Raw genomic sequence first — 20,911 nt, 5'->3', positions numbered from 1 at the left:
TAAAATCAAAAACCCAGGAAACAAAAAGGTGTTGGAAAGGATGTGGAGAAAAGAGAACCCTCTTGCACTGCTGGAGGGAATGCAAACCGGTGCAGCCACTCTGGAAAACAACGTGGAGGTTCCTCAAAAAGTTAAAATTGAACTACCTCACGACCTAGCAACTACATTTGGAGGTACTTATTCAAAAATACAAGAACACTAATTCAAAGGGATACACGCACCCTACATTTACAGCAACACATTTACAGTAGCCAAGACGTGGAAGGAACCCAAGTGCCAATCGAGCGATGAATAAGGAAGAAGTGGTTTATACACAATGGACTATTACTCAGCCATAAACAGGATGAAATGTTGCCATTTGCAATGGCACAGATGGAGCTAGAGAGTATTATGCTATGCAAAATAAGTCAGTCCGAGAAAGACAAATACCGTATGATTTCACACATGTGTGGAATTTAAGAAACAAAACAAACAAGCAAAGGGGGGAAAAAGCGAGACAAACCAAGAAACAGAGTCTTAACTACAGAGAACAAACTGGTGGCCACCCGAGGGGGGGGGGGGTGGGGGAAGAAGGTTTTGGGGATTAAGGAGGACAAGCGCGATGGGCACTGGGTGATGTACGAGATGTTCAATCGCCACAGCACACACGTGAAACTAATGTTATCACACTGTATGTTACCTGCACCGGAATTAAAATAAAATGAAGAAAGATTAAGTCCTTGCCAAGCCCCTGCTCGTCCAGACTCTCTGTCACCTTCCAGGAGTTTTATAGTTTTGTAGGGTGCATTCAGGTCTCCGACCCATCCTGAACTAATTTTGTGCAGTAAGGTCTATGCACATTCACTTCTTCGCATGTGGACATCCGACTGCCCCAACACCAGCTGTTGAAGAGGCGGGTCTCTGCTCCCCAGGGTTGTCTCTGCTCCCTTGTCAAAGGTCAGTTACCTGCATTCATCTGGGTCTGTTTCTGGGCTCGCGGTCCCGTTCCACTGAACTAGCTGTTCTTTTGCCAACATCGCACTGTCTTCATCCCTTTCTTTTATCCCTTTCCCAAAAAATGTGACACGTGTTTAAGGAAAGCCAACATAAATTAGAGTTAGTGAGCGAGTATTCTGGGAAATCTTGGAATCCCAGCCTCCAGGGAACAGGACTGGATTTGAAAACTCCGAAGCGAGCACAGCCGCAGCCAACCGTCAGGATGCTGACCTCCGACGGGCCGCCCTCCCCGTCCTGAGCCACCCTTCTGGGCCTCTCCACCCAAACAGCCCCTACATCCTCTGTGGCCACAGGGAGATCCTAACCTGCTTCTTAGGCACTCCAGCTGCCATGTTCACACCTCTTCCTTATCTGCCTCAGCGGCAGCCAGGAATTAAAACTGAGCACAGGCCCCTGCCGGCCCGCACCTGGGAGGCCCTGCACCACCCAGGGACACCAGCCCCTGCCCACAGGCAGGCCTCCAGGCTCCTCCCCTGTCAGCCGCTCTCTTCACAATGGTTTTGTTTTTGTTTTTTTGTTGTTGTTTTTTTTGCAGGGGGAGCTTCACGCTGGGTGCCTGCTCTGTGCTAGAGGCCAAACACTTCTCAATAGTCCCCAAGACCCCATGAGGTCGGCTAGCACCATGCCCACTACACAGATAGGTAAACCAAGGCTCACAAAGGCAGGTGTCGTCCCCAAGGCCTCCCCACTGGGAAACTTGTGGGCCCGGGGTCCAAACACAGCAGGGCCCCTGCTCTGGGGCGTCTGTGTGCACTGGGCAGAGTGTCCAGCCCGGCTGTGAGGCTCCCAAACACCCTGCCCAGTGCCACAGGCAGTTTCCACGTCGCCGCTCAGCCACACGGACGCCCAAACCTCTGTAGACCAGGTCAAGTGCTGTTCCCTCAAAGAGGTGATCTGGACTTCCGTGTCATCACCTTGGGTACCATCCAGCTTCAGCCTAGAGCTGGCCCAAGCCACAGGCCCCAAGAGAGGCCTATGGCCACGCACAGGGCCGCCAGTCTGAGCCATTCTGGAAGGTGAGTGGCAGGCACAGGGCCAGCCAGGACCGCAGGATGGCCTCTCCCCACACTCCCTCACCTCCTCCATGAAGACCTGACTCTCACACCCTGATGTGGTCTGTCCGGCTCACTGCGGTACCCCCAGGCTGGAACCAGGGCACACGCTGAACCCACGCCAAGTGAGCCAACAAAACGCAGCAGCCTGCCCCGCTGCACCCCTCACCTAGGACCTGGCATCCGGAACCCTCCGGAACAGCTCCCTACCCACTTCACAATTTTTTTCTTGCCGTCACATTCTGGCCAACAGCCTGCCCGCAAAGCTTGTACACCTGAGTAAGCCCGCAGCCACGACCTGGAAGCACACTGGTGGCGGGGGAGGTGCCCACAAGCCCTCCACGAATGAGAACAGGGTCCTCGTTCTGGGGCCCAAGTTCCTTGGCAATCAGGCCCTTGTCAGGCTCGGCCCCGTGCCCCAGGTCCAGGACCTCCGAGGACGCCCTGACAGACACACGCTGGGCAGCGGGAACGAGTCACGGGCACTCAGCGCGCCCACAACAGCGACCCTCAGCTCAGGATGCTTACCTGTCACCACTGCGCACGCCGGCCTCGCCCACACCGCGTCGCATTTTTGCACAGGAAGGAAGGGGACGAGACCCGTCTACCTGGGCCTCTCACCAGAACCGTGAGCCATAACGCACGTGAAACACCACTCGGAAAAGCAAGCTCTGCCTTGACATCAACTGATTTCAAATTTCAGCTCTCGGACAAAACTCAGCGATAAAGACACAAAGATAAAAATAAAAACGCAGGGTGACCACCAGCCAAACTGAGTCCTACGCATCATATTCCAGCAAGCGAGCACCGTCCCCTCCACGTGTCCATTTCCCTCCCCTGCCCCACGTCACCCTGCTCGTGGACACTCCGAAAGCAGACAAGACCATGGGTCTGAAGCTGTCAGCACCACAAGCTGGGTCCCTGGCCTGTCTGTGGGGGGCGGTGGGGCACCTCAGGACAGGTATGCAGCTCCGTGCCTGGCACAGGTGGGGCGCCGGGGCCACAGGAGAGGCCTCTGGGCCGCAGTGATGCCAGGCAGCCCCCAGTATCCTCAGAGGACAGCAAGGAGACCAGGGCACCCGCACACCCACACGTAACGAGCCACCCAGGGCCCAGGCAGGTGAGCAGCGCACAGACGTCTGGCTACAGCAGGCAAGTCAGGAACATGCAGCAACCCCACGACCACAGGAAGGGGGTGCCGGTGGTCAGACGTCATCTGGTCTTGTGGTCCCCGGCCTGGAACCCAGGCCTGCCCCTTGGGCGCCCAGCCATGTCTGGGCAATGCAGAACAGCAGGACAACTTCGTGTCAGTACCTGCGGGATGTAGGAACCTGTCCCCAGCTGGCGGGGCTCGGCCGCCGAAGTAGATCTTTAGGACTTCCCCAGCCCTGGAAAGGCCCTACCAGTGCTCCAAGCAGAGGGTCAAGGCCCAGCACCCCCATGAGGCAGGATGATCCCCACACTGGGTGTGCATCTAGACACCAGCATAGGAAACATGGTTCCAGGTAGAGACCCTGACCCCCTGCAGGAGGCAGTGCCCAGCCCCACAAGAGCAGCTCCCCAAAGCCTTCTGCAGGGAGAACCCCATCTCCCCAGAAGGCAAGGGGCCATAAACAGGACAGGGCGGCATCCCAGAGGGGGTTGCAAAGGCTCTCTCCAAGCTTCTGAGAAAGTCACCAAAGGAACAGGTGACTCAGGAATGGCCACCTCCAGCCTCCAACAAGACTTCCAGATGCCAGCCAGATCTGGGCTGGCTGCATTTTCTCTGCTCAGGGACACACACCAGCTCAGAGGCGGCAGCAGGTAAGAAGGTGCCCTGCGCCACCCAGGACAGCGTCAGTGGTCGAGACCTGCCCCCGACACTGGGAAGCCTGGGACAGGGTCTGTGCAGGAGCAGAGCTGGCCAGGGCACGGACCTGCGGACGCGGGAACATGAGCCAGAGAGAGAGCAGCCGTCATGAGTGCGTGTGCGCTTCCTCAGCTGCTGTCTCAACGTGCTCTGGGGCCAGAACGAAAGTTCATTCAAGAGAAAAGAGACAGGGAGGTAATTCTGTAAAATGGCTTCCCCCACAACTCAGCGTCAGCTCTGATCACCTGGGGAATTCAGGAGGTGACATCTCTTACTGCCCTTTGCTGTGAGACAAACACACATTACCACAAGGCTCTCTCAACACTAATTTATGGAAAGAAATTGGACGTCGTGGGGAGCTCACATCCTCCGAGCCAGACTCACTAGGTCTTACGGGTGGCCTCCCCCAGCTCAGGCGGGGCACCCTGGGAGAAGAGTGGCAGTTCTGGCAAAGGCCAGCAGGAGCAGAGGCCCCCAGCCCCCCGAAGGCAGGAGAGGGAAACAGACTTCAGAGAGGCGGTCTGGGGGCATTCCAAAGCAGCCAGCCAAGGCACTTCTGGGGGCTGAGGAAAGGGGCTCAGGGGGTGGGAGGACTCCTGTGGAGCTCCCCATGCTGAAGGCAACACTCCCAGTGACCCACCCTCCACTGACACTCTGACACCCAGCAATCCCGGGGACCAGCAGAGGGTGGACACCTCCCCGTTAGGCACTAGGAAACCCCCTCCCCGGGTACAAAGCCAAATGCCACCTGTTGCCCTCCCTTGGTGCGCCCTGTTCCCCACGCTCACCTCCTCTGCTACGGACGTGCTCACCGGGGCTGGTGGCTTCCTCCCGTGATGCCACAATCCCCCTTACCCTCCCACCAACTACGTCTGTGTTGGCGACGGTGACCTTGGGGGGTCCTCAACAATAAACGGGGTAAACAACAGCAGGTTCTCGACGGCCGTCCAGCTGCTCCAGGTCACCTGGTGCAGAACCCCCTCAGGCCTGCCCAGCAGAAGCAGCTGACCCCAGAGGCTGCCCTCTTGCCAGGAGAAGTACTGGGACAGCTGTCGGCCAACGGGGGCTCCCCGTACCCCCCTGTTCAAGAACCACCACCAGACGGATGGGAAGCCCTCTCCAGCCTCCCCACCAGCACCCAGAGTCCAGGCTGGACAGCAGCCAGGCTCCAGGCCTGTGCTCTGCTCAGGGAGCCAGATGCAGAGTAAGAGGCTCCTGAGGGTCACGTGCGCCCGCAGCGCCTCATCACTGCTGAGGCCTACCTCCGCTCCCGCCCAGCACCCTGCACAGGCCAGCCGTGGCAGAGCACCAGCGGGTGCCCACGGTGACACATAGGGTCACCCGGCGAGAGGGAGAAGGTGGGAAGTCAAGAAGCAAGGCCTCGCTCTAAACCCCGGGCTCCCCTGCCCCCTCTCCGGTCCTCCCTTTCAGATTTCCAAAACCCCGGGCCTCTTATGCAGCAGTGACACCCAGCTCACTCCCCGTCATCCTCGGCACACCAGGGCCCCAAGACCGCAGACCACCGAGGCCACCCCTCAGCAGGGCCCAGAACCTACAGCCACGACGGAGAAGAGCTCAGTCCCTCCTGAAGGACTCCCCAGGGCGCCAGTAGCCCTGCCAGAAAGACCCCACATGTCCACTGCAAAACCAAGGGGCTGCAGGAAGGGGTGGCCTCTGGAGCTCCTTGTCTAGGGAGAAAGGCTAAGGACAGGCCGACACCCCGAAAATTAGTGGGGCTCCCACTCATGCAGGGGCCCAGAGAACAGAACGACCACATCCGGTTTCTGAGCCAAAAAAGCAGGCGGCCTGCAGTGTAGCGGGTGGCCCTGTGTCAGGCATGGAAGGCCCTCTGACTTTACAGGGTGCCAGGGTCGGCTTACACCCAAGCAGCAGCTCTCGCACAGGATGGCCAGTGCGGGACAGCTGCCCCCACCCCCAACGAGGGAGGGCCTGTAAACACCCACTCTGACAGGCACTGCTCTGGCTTCCAAGGCTGGCCTGGGGCAGCTCGGGTTACCGTTTATATAATCTCTAGGGCCGGGCGGACACAGCCAACGTGAGGGCAAGGTTATGAAAAATGCATGCCCAGAGCCTTTACATCAGAAGAAAAAAAAAGCCTTACCCGCACCTTGCATGACTGGGTTCTAAGACCTCTCCCCCATTCATTTTGTGAGCCAGTGGGCCCTGGGAGCTGCAGGAGGGCACTGACCACTTCCAGCCGGGGGCAGGCCGAGTCAGGCAGCCCCCAAGCATCCCCAGCTGGGACGCCTACCCCTTTAAAGACTCCGGAAGGTGCTCACTTAGGGGCAGCTCCAACACAGGGCCCCGCAGTTCCCACACGCAGCTGCTGCAAAGACGCCACCATTTAGGCCACCTGGGTGCTTCCAGCCCCGAATCGGGAGTCAGGAAAGAGCCAGACGGGCAGACACACCCTCCAGCGCGGGTCCACACTGTGCCACATTTCACCGCCACACGCCGGGAGGTCTACCTTCCAGCACGCAACCTGACCCCCACAGACGGTACGCACACACAGGGGGACACACGCGGCTGCCCCCTAGGCCAGACCAACCCCGCGCACCATCAAGGCTGCTTGGACGCACTCGCCCACCGCCCACCTGCAGCCGGCGCCCTCACCTGCAGCTCGCACCAGGCCACCTCCACCCAGGTCTCCGTGTCCAGCCCCTTGTAGACCGTCTTGAATGAGCCGCGGCCCAGTTCGATGTCGAACTTGAGGAAGCGGCCGTCCAGGGAGGTGGCCACGGCCTTGAGGTCCTCGTCGTCCTCCTCCTCCTCGGGCTCTCCCCGGCGGGCGCGCCCTGGCTCGGGCCTCGCCTCCGGCGCCGCCGCGTCCTCCCGCCCCGCCGCCGCCGCCGCCGCCGCCTCGTCCTCGCGGGGTTCTCCGGGGGGCGCGGGCGGGGGGTCCGGGCCGGGCTCCTGCGCGCCCGCGGGCTCGGGGCCGGGGTCGGCGGGGCTGCCGGGCGGCGCGACGGCGGCGGCGGCGGGGGCCGCAGGGGCGGCGGGGCGGCCGCGGGCGCGCTCGGCGATGAGGCGGCGCGTCTTGCAGAGCAGCAGCACCCGGCGCTGCAGCGGCTGCGGGGGCTGCGCGCCCGGCGCCTCGGCCGCCTCCAGGCCCGGCGGCTCCTCCTGGTCCGACTCCACCACGCTGCGCCGCAGGAAGCGCTGGGGCCCGGGCCGCGCCGCCCGCGCCCTCGGCACCGCCGCCGGCTCCGCCATGCCCGCGGGCCCCGCGCCGCGCCCGGCCTCCGTCAGCGCGCGGGGGCCGTCCCGGCGGCCGCCATCGCCGTCCATCTCTGCGGGCAAGGACACCCGGCCCGCGTGAGCGCCGGCCCGCCGCACCTGCCCGCGCCCGCCGCGGGAGGGCCCTGCGGGGCTGCCCCGGGGGAGGGGTCTGCCCACCGGCCCCCGAGGCCCGCGTTGGGGAGGGGAGGGGAGGGGGGGTAGGGCTCCTGCCGGGCCGCCCCTGGGGAGGCCCCCCGGGGCGGGCTGCAGAGGAGGCCGGGGGAGGGGCGCTCCGGGTCGTCCCTGGGCGGGGGGGGGGGGGGGGGGGGGGGGGGGGAGGGGGCGCCGGGCTAGGCTTGCGGAGGGGACAGGCGGGAGACGGGGAGGCACCGGCCGGGCGGCGGCTCCACAAAGGACGCGGCCCGGGGCGCAGGAGGGGCGCGCGGGGAGGGGGCTGCGGCGGCGCGGCGCGCACACAAAGGCGGCGGGCGGGGGGCTCGGCACTCACAGGGCGAGCGGGCGCCGTCCATGCCCGCGGCCCGGCGGCCGGGGCGCGCGAGGCGGGCGAGACCGCTCTCCGGGGCCGGGGTCCTCGCCGGAGGCCGGGGGGGCCGAGTCGTGCTGGAGGCCGGGGTCCTCGCTCGGGGCCGGGTCTCGGCGCTGCTCTCTCTGCCGGCCCGCTGCGGGACCGCGCTCCCGCGTGCTGCTCCGGCTCGGCTCGGCTGCGCTCGGGCACCGGCTCCGACCCGGCGCGCGGGGAGGGCGGGGCCTCGTCTGCCCGCCCCCTGCCGGCGCGCGGGGAGGGCGGGGCCTGGCACGCCCACCTGGCCGTGTGCGCGCGCGGCCACCTGCGGGCCGGCTCGTGGTGGCGGCCGCGGCGCTCCCGGCCCCCTCGGGCTCCGGAATGCCCCGCTGGCTGCTGGCTGCGGAGAGTCCGCGTGTCCCCGAGAGACGGCACAGACTCACCTCCTCACGTGTCCCGGCAGGCGCGCCGGACCTCGCAGTCCTGTGCCAGGACGGAATGGGCAGGCTAGAAGGTGGTCCCCCCCTTCCTCAGGAAGCGACCTGAGCCCGGCCCCCAGCCCAGACCCCAGCCTAGGGCCTTTCCACCTCTCATTTCAACAGGATCCATCAGGAGGGGGAGCATTGTGATCACCATGCCCACTCTTGCCGCTGAGCAAACTGAGGCCCTGAGATAGAAGTTATCTGGCCTAAATCCCAGAGCTCACAGACAGAGGCTGGACTGCGATGCCACTGGATAGCGGCTTGCGGAAGCCTCCAGGAGCCGCTCGGCCCACAGTGTTCTTTGTCCCCCACCCTCGTCAAATGCCATCCCCCCCCCCCCCCCCCCCCCGGGAGCCTTTCCTGATCTCTCCCTCCCTCTTCCTCTTCTGGACTCCCACAGACAAGACCCTCTAGGGGGCATCCTGAACCCTCTTGCAGAGAGGCGGCCTATGGCAGATTACCCTGCAGGTACTCCGTGCGAGGCCCTGGTGACCCAGTGACTGAGATGCGGGAGTGAGGGCTTGGGCGGACAGCTCTTCCCACGATTGTGCTGCCCCTGGCCTGGGGTGCCATGAGGCAGGCACACACATAGACTCAGATACGAGGGGTGCCCAATGGGCTCCACGCCGTGGCACAAAGTAAGTCACGGGACACCAAAACATCACAGTCGGAGGGGAGGTGCCACCCACTGTTGCCCAGAGCAGCGTGATGTCCCAAGTGCTGGAGCCAGTGGAGGGAGACCCGTTAAACGAGGGCGGACATCCCTCCCACCTCTGCTCAGTGACACCCAGTGGTGCTGGGAGAATGTGCACCATGGAAACAGGCAGATGCCACAGATCAGGGCCTCTCCCCTCAGAGGATGGTTCCACAGTGTGCTGGCTCCAGGCTGGGCATTTGGCACAGAATACGCTTTCCAGTCATCACACCTACCTTGTGTCCAGCCCAGAGCCCAGACCAGCTCAGCCTGCCTGAGACCCTGCGAGGCAGGCATCTGAGCAGGACTTCCCAGGGAGGGGTGAGGGGGCCTGCTAGGCCATGGGGGGGGGGGGGGCTGGTGAGGACCTTTCTGTCTGGAGGCTGGAGACCCCTAGCCCTGCCCTGCCATGTGCACAACCTTGGGTGAGTCCTGCCATAGCAACGCCTCAGTATCCTCTGCAGAGCCAGCCTGGCCATCCTGGTGTGTCCACCTCGAAAGACTGCCGGTTCCTCTGACAGTTGGTGAGTCTTCTTGGAGGGCACCCAGAGTCCCAAGCCTGTCCGTGCTGGACACAACAGGCCTGTTCAAGGGAAAACTGACAAGAGCTCAAGCTAAGTGTGTTCTAGACAGCCAGGCAGTCCAGCCTCCTCCCTGCCTCCTGGGCCACACTGGCAGCAAGCGGGCATCGTGCTTGTCTGGTGATGGAAGAGATGGCTGGACATTCACAGCATCACCTGCAGGCTCTGCCCATCCCCAGCTGGCAGGTGTGAGTGGTATGACAGCAGTGCCCCCACATCGCAGGGGCAGACCAGGCCGTGGGTGAGTCGGGAGAATCTGTCCCTGAATGCTCTCTCAGACCTTAGGGGTGGTTTCAGGCAGCCATGCTTACATGCCTCCAGTGACAGGGAGCTCACTCCCTCTGCTGACCCATGACCATCGGAATCCATGGCTAAGCAGCTAAGAGACAGGTCACAGTCCTCTTTTGCAAGGACCCTTGGGCTGGGCTGAGGAGCAGGTCCTGGGATCAGGAAGGAGGAGCCTGAAGGATCTTTGGACAGACCTTGAGACCAGGGCTTTGCCAGGGTCGTGGTTGTCCTGAGGCTCCCACAAGGCAGGGCTGTGGAAGGACACTGCGCAAAGTGCCTGCCTGACCCAGGCTGGCAGTGTCTCTCTGCTGCCAGAGCCATTGTCTCCACGGCTGTCAGGCAAAGGGGTGTGATTGCCTCCTTGTCACAGATGAGTATGTTCAGGCCCAGTACAGAGACTTTTTGACATAAGTGATTGGCTCAAGGCCACAGAGCAGGAGCCAGTGCCCCTCCCCTCCACAACTGTCACCTTGGCTCCCCAAGACCCTATGTCAGGGAGCCCCAAGTCCCCCCAGGTGCAGGCTGCCTTGGTGCCCCAGCCTGGTCAGGCCGGTGGGCATGTGCAGGCACACGACTACCTCATGCAGGCTTGCTTCCCGGGCTGGGACCCAAGCAGGCCACACGGCTGTGTCATCACGCAGCTCCTCTGGAGGTGGGGGCAATGGGGGTGATCCAGGCCTTCTGGGGGGCGGTGCCTGCAGGCTCACTTCCAGGGAGGGCAGGAGGGGTCCCGGGCGCCAGGTAATTTGGGGTGGGTCTGCCTCTGAGTAGACTCCAGCAGCCTGGGGCTGTAGCTGGTCTGGTGGTCAGACACCCCACAGGCCACAGCACAGGGAGGTAGCCCCTCACCAGCAGGGGTCCTCCACACATCACTGACTCAGTGGCTCACTGGACAACTATGTGGGGCCTGCCCCAGGTGCGGCTGAGGCCTCGGGTCCTATGGGGGTGGAGGCAGAGTGGGGGGACGGAGGCAGGGTGGGAGGCCGTAGGAGGGGACGGGGCAAGGCAGGCCTCTTGGGACCTGATGGAAGGGTGCTGGGGGTAGGCGGTGGGAGGGGGTCATGTGGGCCCCTGAAGCTCAGGCTCCAGGTCCCTGAGAGGTGCACGTGGCTGGGAGGGCAGATAGTGGGGCCCCTCGGCCCTGACCCCTGGGGAAATCCTCCCCACTTGATGGGGGCTGTGAAGTTCTGTAACGTCATCTTTGTTTATCTGCTTTTATAATTATTACGATCATATAACACTTCCTTTACTCCCCAATTTTAAAACGTAGTTTTTTTTTAGGGGTGTCTGGGTGGCTCAATCAGTTAAGCGTCTGACTTCGGCTCAGGTCATGATCTCGCAGTTCATGAGTTCAAGCCCCGTGTCGGGCTCTGTGCTGACAGCTCAGAGCCTGGAGCCTGCTTCAGATTCCGTGTCTCACTCTCTCTGCCCCTCCCCCACTTGCGCGCGCGCGCTCTCTCTCTCTCTCCCCCCCTCTTTCTCTCTCAAAAATAAACATTAAAGAAAATTTAAATAAATAAGTAAAATGTAGTTTTTTTAAATAATAGTTTCATTAGTATATAATTCACATTCTATAAAATTTGCTCTTTTAAAGCACATAACTCAGTGGTCTTCAGTACATTCAGACGCCGCGCCCACCACCACTGGCTCATTCCAGAACATCCTCTTCACCCCAGAAAAGACTTCCATTTATCAGCAGTCACTCCTCGCCCCTGTCCCTCAGCCCCAGGCAGCAGGAGCCCATGGAGGGGCCTGATGGGGACTTTCTGCATCAACAAAGTCTCACAGCGCTGGGCTCCCGTGACTGGCTCCTCTCGCCCAGCACACCTCACTCCACACGAGTTATGGGCTCATCAATGCTTCTTTGCTCCCTTCATGGCCAAATAATATTCCATTGTACCTTATACACGCTGATTTTTTAAGAGCACATAGTCGTTGCAGAGAATTTGCAAGACAGACAGAGTAGAAACAAAAATTTTGAGGTGTTCTTGTGTCGCTACAAAGTAAGCGTGACTCCAGCAGTCCCCCGTGGCTGTCCACGCAGGAGATGCTCAGCATAAGCCCATCGAGGTTTGAACACTTCTCTCCTATGCAAAGAGTTGCCATTATTCCACTTTCCTCAGAAAGGCCAACACAAACGCAAGGCCGTATGTCCCGTTTAGTTCGGTCTGGAGAACGAGGCTTTAGGCACACACAGGCGTTGGAAACGTCCCTGCCTGTGACCTCTCTGTCAGCGGCTCAGTCCTCGAGGCCCCAGAGCTCAGGCTCTGTGTCCCCTGCCCCTGCCCAGCCCAGAGGGGCCCACCACCCACTTCAAGCAGGTGTCACAGGTTCGCATGCAGGCGGGAGACTGGGAGGGTTCCCATCAGCACCCCCCGGACGGGGTCACAGTGGGCTCTCCATCAGTCTTCTCTGGCCCCCAGAGTGGTCACACCCCTTCTCCCCCCTCCGAGGGGGCAGCCAGCACCCTCACAGCCTGGGGCCCCTCCCTAGCCTCCGCCATACCCGACCCTGTGGGGCTCCCGTTGGGTTCCGGGCACCCGAACCCGGCATGGAGTCCCCTCTTTTGGAAGCATCTCCCATGGATTGTCTTTGGAATTCCCGTGTGGACACCTGACATGGATGGAGTGACCAGCTCTGCACATAGTGAGGCACAAAGGTGCTCCCCACAGGGTTGTTTATAAAAAGCATTATGAATGGTATAAATGTTCAGCAGCTGCAAACAGTCAGGTAAACTTGACCTGTTCAACTGTGACAAAGCCACTTAATAAATACTCTATCCACAGAGTGTTACGACCCCGTTAGTGATCAAGGTCATGCCCAGTGCCCCCCCCCCCCCCCCCCCCCCCCCCGCCAATGCTGTGTCTCTGGGAGAGGTGCACTGACAGAGGCCAAGCCCTGAGGAGAGGCTGGAAGCTCTTCCATCCAATCCCGGCACCGCCCCCCTGGCCGTGACCTTCTTCCTGTCCTCAGCAGATTTCTCTGAACTGCAGATCCCGTGTTAGCACTCCCAGGGCTGGGGGAGCCGCCGAAGGAATCTGCTGAAGTCATGGCTCTCCTCCCCTCTGCCTGGCTCCTGCCTGCCCGCCTGTACCTTTCTTTGCCTGTCAGTCCCCTTTTCCACAGCGGGATACAGAAGCCCAGGGGTCTTTGCCATGTGCTCAGGAGCAGTGGCGGGGGGCGGGGAGGGATGGAGCAGAGGAGAAGCGTGAGGAGCCAGGCAGCCACACATCTTGGCACCTGCCTAGCAGGCTGAGTGGGGATCCTCGGGCCAGAGCCCACGCAACTGTCCAGGCCAGGCCCTGGCCAGTGGCCGAGGCACATCATCCTGCCAACTGGGGCCACAGGGCTCACAGGGGTCTCTTCTACCCGGAGGTGCCACCAGCACTCAGGGGGCCCATACAGCCCCCGCGGAAGCCCCAGGGAACCCCAACACTCTCCCACATTATGCACAAGGGCTTTTTCCACCCACCAGGGCCTCAGGCTGCATGTAGAGGCATTTTCCAGCAGGCTGAGTCCCCACTGCGGCCCCTGGGAAGGCACGCCCATTCAGACAGAAGAAGTGCTTGGGTGACCTTAGGTGGTGTCAGCCCCTGCCGGGCCCAGCGTGCTCCCTGGAAAATGGCCACATCGCGTGCGAGGCAGCACTTGCCCAGGGAGTCTAAGACAGGAAGGTGTCATCCTCTAAAGGATGTCCACGTGGCGGGGCGCCCGGGTGGCTCAGTCGGTTAAGCATCCGACTTCGGCTCAGGTCATGATCTCACGGTTCATGGTTTTGACAACCGCATCGGACTCTGTGCTGACAGCTCGGAGCCTGGAGCCTGCTTCCGATTCTGTGTCTCCCTCTCTCTCTGCCCCTCCCCCGCTCACACTCCGCCTCTCTCAAAAATAAATAAACGTTAAAAAAAAAAAAAAATTTTTAAAGGATGTCCACGTGGGAGACAAGAGTGTGGAAGCTGAGTCTGGGGTACCTGGTGGAGGCCGACAGGACTTGTGTTTTACAAAGTCACTGCCAAAGCTGCCCCAGTGAACATGGACACGTGCACCTGGGGACACGGGGTCAGGTGTCGGCGAGCCTACACAACAGTTCTCAGCTGCCTGGTACGCACAAAACCTTGCTCGTGTGCATTCCTAAGGACACCTTCTTGAATATACAGTGTTGATTCACTAACCTCGAACTCAGCCCACAGCACGACGTCTGGTGCCCGAGGGGAGCCTGCCCTACACGCGAGTCCTCTCGTGTTCAGGAATGCTACACGGCACGTCAGCACTACGCTTGGGGCCATTTGAAACAGCAAAATCACCAACAAAGGGCACAAAAATGTAAAAAAATATTTGATGCAAAAGAGATTGTAACCAGGACGCTAGCTTGCAGCGCGAGAGCTGGACCAGGAGGCGGAGCGTCGCCCGTCACGAGGCTGGGACACGCATGGCGGCTGCTGACGGGTTTTCACGGCCCTGCGCGCGTCCACAGGTGACCTGGAAGGTGACGTGACTGTTGATGACAAGTCAGAAATAAACTTTAGCGAGTAGGTAAATTCATGAACACAGAACCCACGAATACTGAGCACGGGCTGGGTTTAAAGAAGGTGGGTGAATTTAGTCACAGGCCCGTGTCCGGCAAAAATCTCATAAAGGAGAAAGACAAAGACGTGTTTCCTTACTGAATAGAGAGTTCCCACGAATCAGGAAGACAGACAACCCAACGGGAAAACGGAAAAGTGAGGTCCGAGGGGAATTAACGGAAGGAGAACACAAAAGCCTCACAAAATGCGAAAAAAGTGTGACTTTGCTCACAGTAAGAAAACCGCCAATTATAACTGTGACCGACCTCGTAACGCTGTGTCCACCAGACAGGCTGGCCAGCGAGGAAGTCTGAGGGTGGCATGTGGCCGAGGGGACACCAGGCTCTCGTGGTCACACCGTGGTCACACATCACTTGCCCTGAGACACAAGGACCTCGGCCCTGGGAGTTTGCCCTGGAACACGCACCTGAGATTTTCACACTCATCAGGGACGTAGCAGTTCCTTACGAATGGCTTCTCTGTCTCCCCTCCCTGCAGCGGGGCCGTCCTGATTCCAACCAGGCAGGGGCACATTATCTCCACATCTCACTTCCTCTCATGTCTGCGGAGTGAGGCTCTCGGCCTCTGAGACATTCAGAGTTGGGGGAACTGTGGGGGCCCCGAAGGTCTCCCGGGGAGACACCCTCCAGGGCCCACAGTGCGGGTGCAGGTGCCAGGGAGCAGCCCAGCCCAGGTCCCCATTTTCACGGCTCGTTCCTGCCAAGGCGTGGGCGGGGTGCGCCCTGTCCCCTTCGCCGTGCGGGGGGAAGACCTCACCTCCTCCCACCCAGGGCTGCAGGTTGAGGCCAGCCCGGAACACAGGCGGTGTCTCTATCCACTAGTGGCCCAGCGCTCCCCACGCACCTGCGGAGCAAGCAGGGTACGGCCTCCAGGGGCTGCTGGGCTGGCAGCATCTCTTTCTCACAAGGTTTTATCTGACCTGCACCCCCGGGAACAAAGTCACTGATCCATAAGCCACCGCGGCGACTGTTTGACAAACGATGAATACTTAGTGGTCTTAGAGACAGAACCGCCATTTTGCAAGGTAATTGTGCACTGGTGACCGGAAGCTGCCTGTGCTTTGGATGAAGACCTGAGATGCAGCTGGCCTCCGCAGGGCACCACGGGGCTTCTGCGTCAGCATTATGGGGCTGACCAGGCAGGCCGGGGCCAGCTCTAGAACCCACAAGGTAAGGACAGGGGAAGGCATGTGCTGCACGGGGCCTGCCTCGGCTCTGGTCTGTGTCGGGTGGGCGGGGGCCTCGGGCCTGAGGCTGAAGGGCCTAGACCAGTGGGGATGCGTGCCAGAGCGTAGCAGGCTTTTTGACAGGGGTGCGGAAACCGAGGACCAGAGAGGAAAAGGGAGGCACCAGGGGCACCCAGGGAGCAGGCCACGGAGGCAGGTCCGGACGAGGCCCCTCCCCAGCCCAGAGGGAGCGTTCCGTGAGCATTCGCACGTGTGTGTGCTTGAGTCTCCAAACACAAGAACGGGAGCCAGGGGAGCTGGGTTTTAAAAACAAACGAGCTGACCGAATTCTAAAATACCCAGAAACAATGACAAGGCAGACACGAGGAAAAGGTTATCAGCAGATATAAAAGGTGAGGAGTGTTATCATTAATATACAAAGAGCTCGTGGGAGTCAAAATTGCCCAGAGAAAGGAGAGCAGAGGTCAAGATCAGACAGAAGGTCACAGGACACAAAACCACAGTGTGCTGTTAGCAGGGACTGCGTTCGGGCAGGTAAGACAAATGGGCATCTTCACGCGGAGGTCAGCGGGCTTGCTTGAGTAACAAGGCCCCGGGCTGGCAGCCGGCCAGTGACCTGCGGGCCAGTCCGCTGGACCAGCCTTTCAGGAAAGCAACTTGGCAAAGTCTCACTTTCAGATTTCTACTCTCAGGTCCACTTTTGAATTTACCTGAGGAAAGCAAAGACGTAGGCCCGTGGTCACTAAGCATGCCACGAGAAAGACCGCAAACCACCAGGTCCCAGCAATCGGGCCCAGGGAGCCGCTGCCACCCTAAGCCACAGGGACTGAGATCGCCCGTCAGTGACCGCAGCAAATGCCGCCCCGGGGTCCTGGCACAGGAGAGCTCGGGGTATCACAGAAACGCAGTGAAAGGTACTGCAACAAAATACACCCGTGTCAGCAGCGGTGATTTCCGTTGGGGTGGACTGCCTTTTCTCTCCTTTGTGCTTTTCAGTTGGCAGCCAGGGCGGGCCCACAGCTGCACCGCGCACCGCGCCCTGGCCGCCCCGTCAGAGGTCTGCATTTGTAATTATGGTAGATTTTGTCAGATCCCCCTCGGGAGAGCTGGTACCAATTTACACTCCCACCAGCCATGCAGTCTCGCCCACAGAGCATGTTAATTGACTTTTGCATTAGGAGGAAAACAGTCAGCCAGCGACACTTTAATTTCCGAGTCTCCTCTGCCCTCCGGTCCGGGCGTTACCGAACACCTCTTTTCTGCAACCTGCCCGCCCACACGAGGCTGGCGTCTCCCTGCACCCCCTTTGGAGCCCTGCCCTCTGGCTCCACGACCCCCCCCCACACACCCTTGTCCACACAGGGCCTAAGCTAATGGGCGATGACCTATGCTGGATGCATGAACCCACCTCGCTCTCCCGGGGCCCCATCAAGTGAGGTCTTAGCTCCAACACGGAGGCCAGGGTGGTGGGCCCCCAGCCCCCTGGAGCCCCCTTGTCTGGGGGGCACTGCCCCTCAGCTTGCCCCTTGGGCCTCAGTTTCTCATCTGTACATGGTGTCATGGCATGACCTCTGAGGTCACCGTGAAGATGAAAGACAGGACATCAGCAGGGCTTGCGGTGGGCAGCCCCAGCTAAGGCATAGGACGATCGGTCACTGAGGCTCCAGGCAGCAAAGACCTGTGCCCCTGTGCCCCCCAGCCCTCCCAGATTGGGAGGAGCTTGGCCAGTCCCCCTCCATGACCCCCTGTCGGCCTGTGCCATGGCCAGGGTGCAGGCCACTGTAATGACTACTCAGTCCACACCTGGTCCTCACCTCTCAGACCCCTACCCACCAGTCACTCACCAGGCAGGAGTCAAGAGGGGACGCAGGCAGCTGCCCGAACCACTCCCCCAACCCTCAGGCAGGCACAGCTGGTGGACACTGGGGTCCTCCACGCCCCTGGACCCGTGGCTCCGGGTGCAGGTGCTCTCAGGCACCTGGGGAGGGAGCAGCCCAGCTCAGGGGTGTGTGAGGACCTGCCATTCAGAAAGGCCAGCACTGGGGACTGTCATCTCCCCTACAGAGGAGGTGGCCGGCAGAGGACAGCTGCAGGAACAGCCATCAGCCCCGCCCTCCCCACAGGGCTGGCCAGTCTTCACCGCGAGCCGTGCATGCGGGCTCTGACTTCGTTCATGGCAGCATTTTGATCGTACCTTTTCAGGCAGCGATACACCGGATGCCGGCCTGGCAGGTCTCTCCAGCCACATGGAAGCCTGTTTCCCTCCACATGGCCCGCGTGTCTCCGGAGGGATTTTCTTCCCTCGGACCCTCCCGCCCCTTGGTTCCCCAAGTGCGGTAGGCCAGGCGTACCACTGCCTCTTTTTCCGAGAACACCGGGCATTCATTGGCTTGTCCGTCTGTATTGTAAACCCTTCCTACGGTAAACACTATACATTCCCAGAAAAGACATTAAGCAGCTTAGCAAATCGCCACGCTGCACACTCCCGTGACACCCCCAGGTCCCGACGCCCCGAAAGGGGTCCCGTCTTGTCCTCGCGGTAACCATGGCCCGGATGTTGGTTTCTTGTCCGTGTCCCATCAGTGAGCGCTACAGCCGGCTTCCCCAGGGGGAGGGCAGGGCAAGGGGGTGGGGGTGGGGGTCGAGCCTCTCCTCGCATGTGGCCCGCAGGCCCAGAGCCTCGCTAGAGTCTGGAGCGGGTCCCATGCCCAGAGTCCTGTCTGCTGCGTCCACCGAGAGCACCAGAGTGTCCTGCCCATGGCACAAGGATCTCGGCTGCACACTCCCCCCCACCCAGGTGGCTGCTCAGAACACCGATGCCCAAGTGGCCACACCTCCCGTGGGCGGGGGCCAGCAGCAGACCAGCCAGACACGGGTGGGCCACCGCAGGGCTTGTCCCACTCTCCCAGCCAGCTCCCACGTGGCTGGCAGGCAAGGGGACCTCACTGTATCCACACAGCCACACGGCACTTGATGGCATGTTGCACCAAGTTTACCTTCACAACCTAACCGTGCCCTTGCGGGCATGCAGCCTAGGGGGCAGACCCCACACTCAGCCGGAGAGCCCACCGTCCTCACCTTTCATCAAGCGAGACCCTGTGACCACACTTCCGCTCTCCGTGGTCTGCCTGCGGTGGCCAGGGCAGCCATGTGCACGCTCCCTCATCTCACCTGCCCTGTCTGGGATTAGACTTGCACTTGAGCGCCCTCGTCCCCATGAATGTGTGCGCTCCTGCTCTTGTGCTCTCATGGGAGTATCCAGAAGAGGGCGTCACCCGCGACCCCAACACGCCACCTGACCGCCTCTGTGCCTCTCGTGTCCCTCTAGACCATCCACAGGTGTGCGTGTCTCAAGTGTACGTATTCGTACCTTCGGCAAACCGGCTCTTCCTCAGTGGCAGGTGCTGTGCTGGGGTCACCGACATGGCCCTGAAAGAGGCAGGGCCCCCAGGCTCACGATCCAGGTGGGGTCTCTGTCATCCAGGGTCTGCAGCGCCCCATGGACAGGCTTGCCAAACGACCTGTGCCCCTGGGAGGCCCGAGTGTGGCCCCAGCCCTCACCCTCCTCCACAAGAATTGCCCTGCGTCCCGGGCAGGTGTTAACAGCCCTGCAGCACATGTCCCATCGCAAGGACAGGCGAAGGGATGAGCGAGCATGGCAGACTGTGCTCAGAGGATTGGGGGTGCAAAGAAGAGGCAGAACGGGGACAAACAGATGAAATGACAGGATGACAACCCAAGGAAGTGGGAAGTGGCCTCATACAGTCAGCTATGAGACTCTGGGCAGGCTCGCTGACCTCTCTGGGCTCACCCTGCTGACCTGCATCAGCTGCGTGACCCTGGGCAGGCTCGCTGACCTCTCTGAGCTCACCTTGCTGACCTGCAGAGGGCCTGGGGCTTGTCTGAGGCCCCCAGCGCCCAGGGCCCCAGCCCGGGGTTAACTGGTCACAGGGCTTTGGGAAGCACAGGGGTGTTCCCTGCTGCACTGGGCCCCTCGGGACTGCTCCCATGTGGCCTCACTCTGACCTCCCCGCAGGCCCGCCTAAGACAACAGCCGGAGGCCAGAGGCAGCGAGGCCGGCAAGACTCCTGGGGCCTCCTGTACAACAGCATCTATTTATTATCAGGTTAAATAAACTAATGTAGTTGGAGATACTGTGTGTAATTCTGGAGCTGTCTGAAATGTGCATGTGACCCAGAAAGTCAGCATCCTGGCGTCCAGCCCCGACTGACCCAGGACACCCTCCCCAGAGCCTGAGGCATGGCTGTGAGCCCCACTGAAATCCGTCCAGGACAGGAGAGTGTGGTCTTCTAGATACAGGGTCCCGGGACGGTGGGTACCCAGCCACACGGCCCCCTGGCTGCAGCCCTGCACTCACTTCTGTCGGCCAGACTGCAGTTTCTCACATGTCCCCAGAGGGAATCACACGGTAAGATGAATGAGAACGTGAACTCGACACAGGTGAGAACGTCCTGGAAACTGGGCAGAAACCCTTAGCAGCATGCTGGGTGCATCATGACCAATCCCGGCCACCACATCTCCATGCTGAGCGCATCCTTTCTCTCAACTGGGACATATTCACAAACCCTATTTTCCCTCTTAAGGTGTGCAATCCGGTGGTTGTGGCCGGCACCACCACCCACACCCAGAACACGCTTCTCGGGGCGCTTGGGTGGCTCAGGTCATGATCTCGAGGTCTGTGAGTTCGAGTCCCCAGTCCAGCTCTGAGCTAAGAGCTCAGAGCCTGGAGCCTGCTTCCGATTCTGTGTCTCCCTCTCCGCCCCTCCCCTGCTCACACTCTGGCTCTCTCTCTCTCTCTCTCTCCTCTCTCTCTCTCTCCTCTCTCTCTCTCCTCTCTCTCTCTCTCTCTCCCCTCTCTTTCTCCTCCCTCTCCTCTCTCTCTCTCTATCTCTCTCTCAAGCCAAGAGCACACTATACACACTGTATGTTGGCTAACTTGACAATAAATTATATGGAAAACTAAAGAACATGTTCCTTGCCCCCAGGGGGACCCCCGCTCTCCTGGGGACTCCCGGCTTTTCTCAGCACAGTGCCCTCAAGGCCCATCCACCTGGTTGCCCGCCGCGTTCCCTTTAAGGCCGATCAACGCTCCCTGGTGGGGGTGCAGCGCACTGTGCTCGCCCGCCTCCCGCGGTGGGCACGTGGGTTGTTTCCCTTCCCTGTGTCTCTCGCGGGGTTTCTGGGTCACGAGGTAACCCCGTGCCGGCTGTCGGGGGGACGGCCACCACGTCTGGTGTTTCCTGCGCCAACCGGCCGCGTCTGAGGCTCCCACTCCTCGCCGATGCTTCCCCTCCCGCTTTGCGGCTCTAACCGCCCGGAGCGGGTGAAGCGGCATCTCCCGGTTTGGGTGCACACTTCCGTACGTCCAGTGGTCCTCTGGCGAGAAAGGTCTTTTCGAGCCCTGGGACTGTTT

The 20,911-nt window shown here is 60.8% G+C and overlaps 1 protein-coding gene across 10 annotated transcripts in view; it reads right to left on the bottom strand.

The window, feature by feature from the left end:
• WNK2 (WNK lysine deficient protein kinase 2) overlaps positions 1-7,900 on the bottom strand; it is a 134,250-nt gene extending 126,350 nt beyond the window's left edge. For 7 of the 10 annotated variants that reach the window (XM_086684769.1, XM_086684770.1, XM_086684765.1 and 4 more), the window contains exons 1-2: positions 7,646-7,899; positions 6,532-7,208 (exon numbers count right to left, since the gene is read on the bottom strand). In XM_086684769.1, coding sequence (XP_086540895.1) covers positions 6,532-7,206 — 675 coding nt within the window. In that variant the 5' untranslated portion in view covers positions 7,207-7,208; positions 7,646-7,899. Of the gene's footprint in view, positions 1-6,531; positions 7,209-7,645 lie in introns of all 10 variants that reach the window. The other 3 variants (XM_086684766.1, XM_086684764.1, XM_086684767.1) reach the window with 1 other exon arrangement.
• Between the last annotated feature and the right edge of the window lie 13,011 nt (positions 7,901-20,911).

Source organism: Puma concolor, chromosome D4 (assembly GCF_028749965.1).
Source record: "Puma concolor isolate L17-30 chromosome D4, mPumCon1.1.hap2, whole genome shotgun sequence".
NCBI lineage: Eukaryota > Metazoa > Chordata > Mammalia > Carnivora > Felidae > Puma > Puma concolor.
This window is presented reverse-complemented; position numbering and strand designations above follow the sequence as displayed.